General features: G+C 55.0%; 1 protein-coding gene across 2 annotated transcripts in view; it reads left to right on the top strand.

Moving 5' to 3' along the window:
• TXNDC16 (thioredoxin domain containing 16) overlaps positions 1-12,982 on the top strand; it is a 51,390-nt gene that overhangs the window by 30,327 nt on the left and 8,081 nt on the right. The window contains exon 19 of one of the 2 annotated variants that reach the window (XM_027744482.2): positions 1,446-3,261. The exons of the other annotated variant lie outside the window; for it this stretch is intronic. Within the exon in view, the coding sequence (XP_027600283.2) occupies positions 1,446-1,729 (284 nt within the window). The 3' untranslated portion in view covers positions 1,730-3,261. Of the gene's footprint in view, positions 1-1,445; positions 3,262-12,982 lie in introns of those variants that run through there. 2 annotated transcript variants of the gene reach the window in all.

Genomic DNA, 12,982 nt, shown 5'->3' with positions numbered 1-12,982 from the left:
GGGACTGTTTAATGTTCAGAGCCAAACGTGAATACTTGGGAATCAACATCTTTTCCCTGTGAAAATCCCCAAACGTGGCTGTGCTCTCCCGTTGCTCCAAACAGACCTGAAGCAGAGCTTGCTATTAAAACATCTCCCGACTCCCAGTTGTCAGTGTAAGGAACAGCTGATCTTCAGGCACCTTCCAGCAATTTTTTTTTTGGATAGGAGAGGATAAGGAAGCTGGTGTCTTGCTGTGGTCTTTGGGACATAAATGGTTGGCATGTTCTGTGAAGCTTTTCACTGCTTGATCAGCCTGAGGAAGTTTTGGAGGAAGGCAGCATGGATATGCCTTCCTTGACAAAGCTGGAGAGGGACTTTGGACAAAGGCCTGGAGGGACAGGACAAGGGAGAATGGCTTCCCATTGAGAGAGGGCAGGGTTAGATGGGATACTGGGAAGGAATTCCTGGCTGTGAGGGTGATGAGGCCCTGGCACAGGTTTCCCAGAGAAGCTGTGGCTGCCCCATCCCTGGAATTACTCAAGGGCAGGTTGGACAGGGCTTGGAGCAACCTGGGCTAGTGGGAACTGGATGGACTTTAATGTCCCTTCCAACCCAAACCATTCTAGGACTCTATGATTCTTATGTGTTATGAGTAGCCACGAAATGCTACAGGGATCTTGGGAATTGCTGGCTGCCAGCCTGCTCCAGGCTCTGGAAAGGCTGTGAGGTGACTCCACTTATATTTAAATATTTTAAAATGAGTCTTTCAGAGCAAATGTTTCCAAATGCTGGCGTCAACTTGGTGGGGTAGGGTGTGTAGGCTGTTGCTGGAGCTGAAGACACCATGCTGATCCAGTTCTCCTGTGAGAACCCCATGAGCCAGCCCTCCTCCCACTCCTTTTTCCATTGCCACTGCTGAGGACACCTGGCTGACATGTAGGTCTCTAGGTAGGGGCCTTAGTTTTCAGGTCAGCTCATGTCTGAGCATCTCACCACATCCCAAGGTCCAAGGGCATGGCTCAAGGGCAGCCTTGGCCAACTCCAATAAATATGAATTCACCCCCTGGCTGGTTTGGTTTGGGTGGTAATATGAGTTTTGGAGGAAAGAGAGTGCCCAGGGAAGTTGTGGCTGCCCCATCCCTGGAAATGTTCAAGGCCTAGTTGGGTGGAGCTTGGAGCAACCTGGTCTAGGGGAAGGTGTCCCTGCCCACAGCAGAGGAGTGGAATGAGGTGATCTTTAAGGTCCCTTTCAACCCAAACCTGGGTCAACCCAACTTGGGTCGACCCAAGTCTGGGATTTTACAATTTTATCATCTTTAAGAAAAGATTTTTAATTTTGTATTTCCTGGAAGGGCAAAAAAAAAAAAAAACCAAAACATAATTCCTCTGAAAGGGAAATATCCCTTTGGAGGATGAGGCATAACTCTTTAACTTACCAACATGGGACTGTATTTGCTCCTCAGGTACCTTGTCTGAGGAGGACTGGAAACCGCCGCTCCCTGCTTACGACTTCCTTCAGATGATGGAGGCGGCCGTGCCCGAGCTCCCCCTCTACACTTCCCACCACCCTGGGGACGTGCCAGCCCAGCATCCACCCGAGAGCCCAGGAGGGGACACTGCCACCCGGGAAGAGCCATCCCAGGAGAGCGTGGCAGGGAAAGCTGGGTCCCCCGGGAGGGACCTGCGGGGCACAGCCCCGAGACTGGCGGCCAGGGAGAAACAGGGAAGGAGACACAGCGAGCTCTGAGGGCTTGGGCAGGGAAATGTGGGGCTGCCCATGGGAACCTCGCGCTTTCCCAGCCCTTCCCTGGGCCTCTGCACCAAGGAGACAAGTGGTTTGAGCTGTAAGAGAGTGGTGAAGGGGTAAACCAGCTCCCTGCTGCAGCATGTTTCCAATGCCAGAGACGTGTCTGTACATCCCACACGTTGCCCCCTGGCTGCTGTTGGGAGCTCCCTGTGCAATGAACTACACTGGGAAAGACAAATCAGCACAGCCCTGCTCTGTAGTTTCCCTAAATCTCACACAGTCACTTTGGGAAGGGGTGAGTGATTCCAAGATAAAAAGCCAGTTTCCTCCCTGGTCTAAGTAGGTGCTCTACGGATGGGTGTCAGCAAGTCCTGTAATTCCATCTGCACTGGAACTGTGTGGAGCCAGGATGGCCAGTGTTCCACCCACTCCTGGGCTGCTCCAACCAGCACCTGCTTGTGCTTACACCTGACTTGTGACCCAAACTCGTGAGCGTGCTCATCCTCGGGGGTAAGAGAAGGATCTGGTTAAAGCAGATTTGTTACAGAGGCCAGAGCTCAGCTCACACAACAGCCCTGAATAGCTGGGACAAAACTCTGCCAGCAAATCCCGAGGGTGGGCAGCTTGGGAGATGGCTTTCCTCACTGCTGGCATTTTCTTGGGCACAAGCCCAGGGGGTTATTTGCAGCCTCGACTTTTCTTTGCTCTTGGTGAGAGCGGCGAGGTTGGTGCTTCCTGAGCTGGGAATGGTGCTGGGAGTGAGGTCTGTGGAAAGCCCAGGACTGTGGAAATGAGGGGAGGGAGATGAAGGGCAAGTCTGGACCCTCCCAGGATGAGATGGAGCTGCTTCACATCCATAGCTAGGTGAGGAGATGCAAAATCTGGGGAAGTGGCTTTCCGGCCTTTGCCCATCTCCTGGGGACAACAAATGGCAGGGGGTTGAAACTAGGTGGTCTTTAAGGTCCCTTCCAACCCAAACCATTCTGGGATTCTGTGATCATCCCACCCCCTTCAATAAAAATCTCCCTTCCACAGAACCCCTGAGGATGTGCTGGGAGGGTCAGACCCTCCTCCTTCTCCTTAGAACTCTGAAATTCCTGGGAAGGGGAAAATCAATGGTAATGCTGAGAGTGCCATAAACTGTGTTTCTCATCCTGCAAACAGCCCACATGGTTGGGAGTATTTTGAAAAGCCCAGAAATAGATCATTAGTTCTGGGCTCTCCTGGAAGCCCTTAATTGAATCAGACCATTTTTGGACTGAATGACAGGCTTTGAGCCAAAATGTATATACTTAAAGGAATAAACTGCAGCATGCTGATCAGAGGCAGTATTCCCAAGGGAATGGGAAGGTCAGGGTATGAACAGATCCTCCGTGAGTTCCCGTCATTTCTCTGCTCTATAAGGTCCTCACGCTGCTGGACCCCATGAGCTGTACATTGGCCATTTCCCGTCCTGTTCCTAATCACAGAATCCCAGAATGGTTTGGGTTGGAAGGGACCTTAAAGCCCATTTTGTTCTACCTCCTGACATGGGCAGGGATACCTTCCACTAGCCCAGGTTGCTCCAAGCCCTGTCCAACTTGCCCTTGGACACTTCCAGGGATCCAGGGGCATCCACAGCTTCCCTGGGCAATATGTTCCAGTGCTTTACCACCCTCACAGGGAAAATTCCTTCCCGATATCCCATCTAGCCCTGCCCTCTGTCAGGTGAAGTGCAATACTTGAGTTTGTCATCCGTGTCTTAAATAAACTCCATCTTGAGTAGACTCGGTCTGCATCAGTCCTGGGCTCTGGGTGGTGGGAGCAGGGGTTGCTGTCCTGGGCTGGCAGCAGCAGGATCCCGTCCTTCCACGGGGTTTGTGCACAACAAGGAGCATTCCCACATCCCCGCTCTTGTCCACGTGTCCTTTCCCAGCCGCAGCCCTTCTCCCGTGCCGGGTCGGGGCTGGAGTTTGTCACTAGGGGTCAGTGCCACATCTCCGTTGTGGCTTCGCGAGTCGCCGCCTCTCCCGGTGCTGCTGGATTGACGCTGGAGCGTTGGCACCAAAGGGATGAGAGGTCAGAGATGGCTTTCCAGTGAGATCTTGTGGAGAAGCTTTTTGCTCCCAGGGAATCCTGGCTCTGCTGGCTTCATCCCCCATCAACAGCGGGGTCCATCAGCTTGAGCCTCCCCGGTTGGGTTGGGGTGCCAGGAGTCCTGAGCTGAGCCCACTTTGCCAGTGCCAGTGTGGTGACCTGGGAAGGGATGTGCTTGTCCATGTCCTGCTCTTACCATCATCCAGCTGGGTGGGCTGGATTTGCTGTGGGTGCGGGTCAGGATCCTGGACCATATGAGGTATCTTTGAGTTTGTTGGGATTTTATTTTTCAATACAAAATATCTTTTTCATTGTGTAGCACCAGCAGGAACTTGGGTTGGAAGGGATTTTAAAGGTCGTCTCGCTCCAGCCCCTACCATGGGCAGGGGCACCCTCCACTATTCCAAATTGCTCCAAGCCCCGTCCAACCTGGCCTGGAACACTTCCAGGGATGGGGCAGCCACAGCTTCTCTGCAGAGATGGAGAAATCTATGGAGTCAGATATGTGCTGGGATGTGTAGGGACAGGCAGAAGATTTTAGGGATATTGGGGCAGTTTGGTGGTGGCCTGCATCCCACAGCGCACCTTAGCCGGAGGAAACACTCCTGCACTGTTTGGAACAGCTCTGGCTCTGGGGTGGAAAGAAACACTCAGTGGTTGTTTATAGAACCATAGTCACAGGGTGATCTGGGTTGGAAGGGACCTTTAAAGGGCAACCAGTCCAACCCCCTGGATGGGCAGGGACACCTTTCACTGGACCAGGTTGGTCCAAGCCTCATCCAAGCTGGCCTTGAATTACGACTTGGAGTGAGAAGCGAGTCGGAGGTGGGAGAGCTCTGGCTCTGGGGGGTAGCTGGGAAGGACAGAGCAAATCCCACCAGGCTGGAGGATTGAGATGACTGGGATGCTGTCCTACTCCCCAGGCAGCAGGAGGCAGCCAGGGATCACCAGGACACGTGTACATCAACATCTCTCCCTGTGTCAGCAATGCTGGTGCTGAGGTGAGGTGAGATCTCAAGAACGCTGATGTTATCAGCTCCTTCTTACACCATTTAACAACAAAAGATGTGTTTGTCTGGGTAAACCACAGATCTGAGTCCCCTGGTGATGCTACTGGGGTGCAGGCTGAGCTGGAGATTTCTTGACAGATATGGATGGACTGTTTACAGCTTTAGACCAAACTTCTTTAGCTGGGACTTTATCTCAGCACTGCTCCAAAGGTGGCCATTTGGATGTGCTTCAGGAGCCTTTCCAGGGGTGTTTAAATGTCAGTGGTTGATTAGAAGATAAAATGATGATAAACATGCACATAAAAAAAGGATTATGTGCTTGTCCTAGAAGGCAAAACAATTTATTGTCCAAAACAGTAGGAAAGTCTCCGTGTTGGTCCCTTCCAACTCAGTATGTTCTGTGGTTCTCTGATCTCTCACCATCCTCAAGGACTCCTACAAAACCATCATCACCTATTAGGAGGGAGGAAGGCTTGCAGCAGTGCTCCCTGCAGGGCAGGGGGAATATTAAGGGTGTGTGTTTTGTTTTCCATGTTTAAAGGCTTTTAGAGGAAGGATTATGAAGGTACCTGCTGGTCTCCAAACCATGGGACATGGGAAGCAGTCACAGTGTTTCTCCCAGCTTTTCCACCCTTTGAGTGAAACAAGAGTGGTGAACCACAAGTCCTTGCATTGGAAGGTGGATTTTCCAAATTGGCTGTTCCTAGCCCATCCTGGGCCACTGATGGCCACAGTCCCTCCCAGCAAGCCTCCCTCCATGGCCGGGCTCTCCTCTGGCTGTGCCATAGGGATACAGCTGCAGGATGATGGAAGGGACGGCTGCAGCAGGGAGGAGTCAGGAAAGGACACTGTCCCCAGGAGGGAGATGCTGCAGGGCAGGAGCAGGGGCACGGGAAGGACAGATCTGCCTGGATGGATTCCAGCAGCACTGCCAGGATGTGGAGCAGGACACGACCTGGTGAGCTGGCTTGTGTCCCTTGAGCTCATCGGTGCCTGGTGCTGTGTGGGGACAGGGAGGCTGGCAGGGCTGGGGGATGGTGGGAACCAGCCACTCCACCCCATCTGGTGGCTCAGCCTGGCAGAGATGCTCTCCCTGCAGGGCAGGTTTGTCTCCAGCAGGGCTTGGCCACAATCCATGTCCCAGGGCACCCACCCCTGCCAGCAGCGGCGGAGCCGCATCCGGGACTGTTTGTCCGGAGTTGCCGGGTGAGGTTGGTCTCCTGCTGAGGGTTTCTGGAATTGCCTGGGCCAGACCTCAGTCCACCCTTGGGGGCATCCAGGTTTACAAGGGTGATGCAATCCATCCTGGTAGCCTGGTGCTGTGTTCCCTGTGACTTTGGCATTGCCTAAGGGGGTAGGAGAAGGATCCTGTGGCTCCACAGTGCCTGGGGTGTCCGTCATTGCCAGCACGTCCCACTGGCCAGACCCAAACCAGCTCCCTGAGTCCACCCCTGTCAATTTGGGGACCAACCTGGGGGAATCTGGGGACAAACAGGTAGACAGATGTTGGTCCAGGGGTGGGATGGGAAGCAACTGATGCCCTGTTGGCACAGTTGGAGGTGGCTGAGGAGCTGCGCTGGGGAAAGAGAGTGCAGGGGCAGGATGGAGCTGGGATGTGAGATGAGGGGTGGCAGCTGAGCAGAATGTGGTTCCTCATGGCTCTTCCACCTGGCACTTCCATTGCTAAAAATACAACAGGCCCAGGGAAGAAACCCCAGCACCCAGCCTTTAGCTTGCAAGGTGGCCGTGATGGGATCTCCATCCCTTCTGCCCTGTGCCCAGCATGGGCAGGGATTGGGTCTCAAGGACACCACTGGCTCCGTCCTCTTGGAGCCAGTGACTGAGATGGAGCCGGGATGAGCAGCCCAAGCCATTTCCCAGTAGAACCCCTTCTCTCTGTATTTTCCCTTCCCAACAGAAGGGCTCCACCTCCAGCATCCTCTGGGACTACACCCACAGCTACACCTGTCCTCTGTTCCCAAGCTGGGTCTGTGCAGTCACTGCCTGTGACTCTCACACCCAGGGGGTGAAGTCCAAGTCCAGGCTGGAAGAGCAGCAACCACAACAGACCATCCCGTGGCGATCCCTTCACAGTGTCTCTCTTCCCGTCACTGGAAGGGGGTTCTGTGGGGCTGGGAAGGCGGCACGTCCCCGGCGCCACGTCGCTGGCTCCATTGTTCATTGTTCCCCCCTGGCTCTTGGAGCCGGCCTGGAGACGGGAAGCGATAAGTGGGGAGAGGGCACCGCTGCGGTTCCTGCACTCCAGCAGGTTATTTCCCGACCTCTCCTTAGGTAAACTCAGCCCTTGGCCTCCCTTGGAGTTTGCTTTGCTGTCCCGCTCTCCTGCAGGCCGGCGTGGGGCCCAGGGGAGCAGCCTGGCTCTATTAATAGCCCCTGGGATTGCCCAATCCCTCCTGTGTGGTGAAAGAACGGCTGCAACACCGTCATTCAGCCCTTGGTGGCAACACACGGGCCAGTTCCTCGGAAGGGCTCTGCTGGGAAGGCTCCCAGACCCCGAAGGCAACACTCAGCTCTCCAGCAGGGTGGGGAGGTGGGGAAGAGCCTTTGCTCCACAGGATGGGGATTTCTTGGCTTGCTTGAAACACAAATAATGGTATCACTAACCTTGGGGGTGTTCTCCCCATGGGCCACTGCCCAAGCTCGTGGGCTGGATCTGTAAAGAGTAAAAACCAGGACCCTCGGGGAAGGCAAAGCCATGGAAATCATGGAGTCATGTAAGTTGGAAAAAACCTCTGAGGTCATGTTTCCCCAGCACTGCAAAGTCCCACCAAATCATGTCCCCAGGGGCCACGTCCACACGGCTTTTGGATCCCTCCAGGGATGGGGACTCCACCACTGCCATGGACAGCCCGTGCCAGGGCTGGGCAACTTCCCCTAATATCCAATCTAAACCTCCCCTGGTGCAGCTTCAGGAGGTTTTTTCTGGTCCTCGGGGCTGAAACAGACTCCTGGGAATGAAATCCATGGTGTCCTATCCCAGCCCCTTGCTCCATGAGCAGTCCTGCCCGGAGGAGAGTGGAGAGCAGAGCCTTGGTGCAGTGCACGGAGCATCTCCTCAGGCTCCTTCTGGGTTTTAAGTCTTGGAGTCTCCTGGAATTGGGCTTGTGAGTGACTCACATTGGGGAGGAGGAGCTTTGGAGGGCTGGGTTACCCTGGAGGTGTGCTCTGGGTGACTCTCTGTAGATCCTGGCCCTGCTGTGGGGAGGTGAGTGGGAGAAATGGCCCGCAGGGAGAGGTGGGATCCTGGATATGGATGTGTGAGGGATGTTACAGCTGGGAGAGTTCAGCTCAGCACAGCAGTGAGCAGGGGAGGGAGCCCCAGCTGTGAGGCACTAACACCGAGGCAAATATTTGGAAAGGCACTTGCTGCCCAAAAATAGCTGGAAAAGCTTTCAGGAGCAAAGCTGGAACAGCGTCCATGGACAGCAGCCAGAGTCCCCCAGCCCAGGCAGCTCCCAGTGCGGGGGACAGAGGTGGGAAAGGGACATGACCATGAATTACCCTTCCTGTGGTAGTGGGGGAGGCATGTCTGGGGCTCCTTTTGGAGACACCCCATCCCATGGACCTGTCAGCTGAGGATAGCTGAAAGCCTAAAGGGATTAACACCCACTGGAGGTGGAGCTCCAGCTGTTTCAGAAACTTCAGCCAAAGCCCTGCCTGCTCCCATGCAGCTGGGTGTAAATCCAAGCAGGCAGGGACAGCAGGCACCCGGGATATCTGGGTGGGAGTCCTTGCCAGGAGGGTGTGTCCAGAGTCCAATCCCGCCTCTTCCAGAACCATCCCTGGGGTTCTGCATTTCCCTCTTGCTGAACCTGCTGTCTCTGCCCAAAACACATTCCACGGGAAGGGCACAGCTCCCAAAAGGACCCGTGGTGTCAAAGCCCCTCTGCCAGGTATGGGAATGAGCTGAGATGACAACCAGGGTGGGAACGACTGCGGGTTGACTCACTTGGCCGCTGTCCCCTCCTGGGTCCCCACCCTGGTGACACTCATCCTTCCTCCTCCTCTCATGAAGAGCGGGAAAAACATGAGCTGGCAACACTCTGCCACACCACCCTCAGGGGCTCTGGATCCCCAGGGACACACCTGGGGACCCCAGGGGGACAAATCCCAAAAGCTCCAGGTCTCTCTGCCTCTCCTGCAGCCTCTTGCTCTTCCCCTTGGGCTGGGGAGGAGGCAGCAGTGAGGCTCCACAGGCTCCAGGCAGGATCCTGCTTCATTCTATCTCTGAGGGCAGACTGAGCTCCTCACCGGAGTCTTCCTCACCATGGAGGCACTGGAAGTACATTTGGAGCCTCAATTATGTGCTGGCTTAATTGTGGGGCTGACTGTGACATTCCTGGGTCCCACCTAGCTCTCAGGCAGCGCTGCTCCATGTTCCCATGTCCCTGTCCCTGGGGCATCGGCCAAACCCAGAATCCATGAAAAAAGGCGCCACCAAAACCGAGCCTGTCTGTTTATCCTGACTCCGTGATTTGCAGTGAGGTTGGAATCAGGAGCTGGGGATGTTTCTGGATGTGAGCTTGGACACAATGCCACAGCCTTGGGCTGTTGGATGTTGGAGCAGGGCTCAGAGATAGGTTGCCAAGGGAGTTGGAGATCCCAGTACCCATGCTGGGAATGGGACACCTCCTGTGTGGCACCACCACCATCCCCAAGGACACTGGGATCGCTATCCTGGGTGGGATCTGCAGCAGAGACCCACAGCAGGAGTAGGGCAGGATGAGGTTGGCATCCAGCCTTCCCTCTCCCTGTCCATCCAGAGAGACACCAAGTCCCTTCTCCCAGGCTTTCTGCACTGGAGGCAGACGGATCCCTCACTCCGGGTTGTACCACGACTGGGAGGCCCAGCACGGATTCTCCCCCGGGCTTGGACTGGCCAAACAGGAATCTGTCTCCCTGGGAGCAAAGCAGGTCAGGAGAAAGCCATGGAGAGCGAAATGGGAGGTTGGGAACATGACTCAGGCTGTGTCACCCCAGGGCAGCACTGCACCGGCCGGAGGAAATCCCTCCTGGTTCGTGGCTTGGGAAGTCCTGTGGCTGGTTGGGACTGCAGGGATCCAACAATGCCACCCCACAACAAAGAGGGCTCTGGTGACAGGGCACAGCCACATGCCAGCCTCGCTCCCCACTCCAGCAGCCCGGCCACAGAGGATGCAGGAAGGCAGCGAGATTCCCAGGGGGACACACGGGTCACCAAAATGATGCCTGGGCTGACTAAGAGAGAAAGCCGGGATTATTCACCAGCAGGGATTTCTCTCTTCCTTTATCGCATCCAGCAGCACAGCACGGTCTGTTTTAAGGACTCAGCTCCAGCTGGGACCAGGTCTCACATATTTTACTTTATCTCTGCAGTCTGATTCCCAGGGAATGAGAAAAGGGCTTCACAGCCCAGCCCAGCCAGCCCCAGCTCCCGATGGCAGAGCTTCAACTATTCCCCCTGGCAAGCCCTGTCCTGCAGTACCGGAGGAGAGGGGCCAGCTGGCTGCAATTCCCAGCTTTTCCTCTGTGCTGATGGTCCCAGCAACCTGGCAAAGCTGGGGGGGCTCTGGGATGACACTCCCCACGTCCCCTCTCCTCACAGGGTGGGTTTCCCACCCTTGGGTTAATCCCTGGATAGATCCCAAGCGCCTTGCTGGGGGTGGGGATCCCTTCAGAAAAGGGGGTTTGGAATTCAGAGGGGCTGGGTTGGCCTTTGGGAAGCACTAAACCATCAGCAGCTGAGGTTGCTCTGACTTCCCCTGTCCTTGGACTCGTTCCCTGAATCCCAGTTAACGTCTGCTGATGGAGACAAGCTACAAAGAGACATTCAGCGTGAGCCAGAGGGACCAGCCCTACATTCCTGCCCCTAAAGAGCTCCCAGAGTAGATCTGTGTCTTTAAGGATATGAGTTAAAGCCATTTAATCACAAGCCTCCTGTTGTCCATTTCCTTTGGACCTCCTCAGCTTTCCATGATTTTTTTTTCTTGAGCAACATCCTTCTGAGATCCCGAGGATGGCTGAATATTGAGTCATCGGCAGCAGGGACTGTGTAACCCTGTTCTGCTCCCTCCCATTCCATGGATCTTCCCTGATCCACCGTAGTCCAGCGAGGGCAGACTCCTCTGTGCATCCACCCTCCCATCTAGGGAAAAGGAGCACTCCAGCGGTGCTGGGAACATCCGGCAGGCCCCCAGGAAAACAGGGCTGGGCTTTTATCCAGGAGGGTTTTGCTTTTGTGGGAGCACATGGATGTCCCTGGTCCCTGCACCAACATGAGGTTGTTGACCCCCGTTTGACCCGGCTCTTCATCCCGGCCCTTCCATCTGCTGCTCAATATCTGGGATATGGAGACAGGCTGGGAGAGCTCGGGGGGTTCAGACTGGAGAAGAGAAGGCTCCAGGGAGAGCTTAGAGCACCCTACAGTGCCTAAAGGGGCTCCAAGAGAGCTGGAGAGGCTCTTGGGACAAGGGATGGAGGGATAGGATAACGAGGAATGGCTTCCCACTGCCAGAGGGCAGGGTTAGATGGGATATTGGGAAGGAATTCTTCCCTGTGAGGATGGAGAGGCCCTGGCACAGGTTGCCCAGAGGAGCTGTGCTGCCCCTGGATCCCTGGAAGTGTCCAAGGCCAGGTTGGATGGGGCTTGGAGCAATCTGGGATAGTGGAAGGTGTCCCTGTCCATGGCAGGGCAGTGGAACTGGATGACCTTTAAGGTCCCTTCCAACCCAGACCGTTCTGGGATTCTGGGACTGATTTCTCAGACTTACAGACAGGTCCCCTCCAGTCTCTTGCCCAAAGACAGGAAGGGGATATTTTACCCCTGGCAGCAGCCTGACAGTGCCACGTTCAGCATTTCATTCTCTGCAGATCTCACCTCCTGCTAATTCCTCCTTGCTCTCCTCACAGTGACCTCCTCCTGTCCTGTCCCACTCCATTGCCCCTTCCATCTGGCTGTGTGGGATTTTCCAGACTGCAGCAGCTGTTGGTCTGTGTTGGGGCTGCCCAGGAGTCCCACAGACCAGAGTTTTCAGCCGGCTCCTTGTCCCCTTCCATCCCGGCTGTCCCCAGGGGGGCCGTGCCCTGGGATGTGGCTCCCTGTGGGAGGCACACCCTGCTCCCTTCATCTGCTGGAGTCCCCTATGGGCCCCCTCAGAGGGCAGGGATGCTTCTTCAGGGACAGGGAGCCCACATGAGGACAAGGACACCCTACAGTGGGTTTAGACCCTCTGCAAGAATGAGGAAGCAGCAATGAAACCCTACAAGTAGAGGGACCTCCCACGTGAGACCAGGGACCCCGATGCCAGCACAAGGATCCCACAGTGATCCCCCCCAAGGACAGGGACACCACAGGACCCCCCTGAAAGGACAGAGACTCCCTATAGGGACAAGGACATCCTACAAGGGGTTTAGACCCTCTGCAAGAATGAGTATCCCACAATGACACCCTGCAAGGACAGGAATTTCCCCTTTCAGAACAGGAACCCTGATGCCAGGAAAAGGATCCCACAGTGACTCCCCATGAGGACAGGAGCTCCCTACAAGGACAGGGTCTGCTCTGCAAGGATGGGCACCCCAGAGGTGTCCCTATGAGTTATAGCCCCTCGAGCTGCCAGCATCCTTCACTCTCAGAAAGGCACCAGCAAGTCCAAGCAAAGGTGAAAGGGTAATTCAATAAAATTTTAAAAATGCACTGGGCACTGCTGGGTGAGGGAAAGTTCTCAAAGCAAACATGCCTGCAAAGAGAAATCCTTCCTGGCTTAGCACATCCTTCTAAAAACATGGAATGACTTCAGAAAAATGTGAGAAAACACGAGCTGCTCCTTCCCCAGAGGGAAAAAATAGGGAAAAGCAGCAGCGTGATGGTGTTTGGTGACTGGACCTGAATATCCCTGTCCTCCAGGGAATGGGGAATGCACTCCAGGGCCTTTGAGTGGGCAGGATGGAGGTGTTGGGGATATCCCTGAGAGCACCTCTGCAATGCCCAGGCAGAGCTGATCTCCCTAAAAGAGTTGTCAGAGGCAGAATATTTGCTCCAATGCTCCCCAAACACCCTGGAGAAGGGATGTGCTGCACCAGGGCCCTTCAGCTCCATCTCCAAGGGAGATTATTGATTTTAAACCCTGTGAATCATGATTTATTCCAACAATTGCCACACATTAATCAC

This window comes from Pipra filicauda, unplaced genomic scaffold (assembly GCF_003945595.2).
Source record: "Pipra filicauda isolate LSUMZ 115617 unplaced genomic scaffold, ASM394559v2 scaffold508_size1329835_pilon, whole genome shotgun sequence".
In the NCBI taxonomy this organism is placed as follows: Eukaryota; Metazoa; Chordata; class Aves; order Passeriformes; family Pipridae; genus Pipra; species Pipra filicauda.
This window is presented reverse-complemented; position numbering and strand designations above follow the sequence as displayed.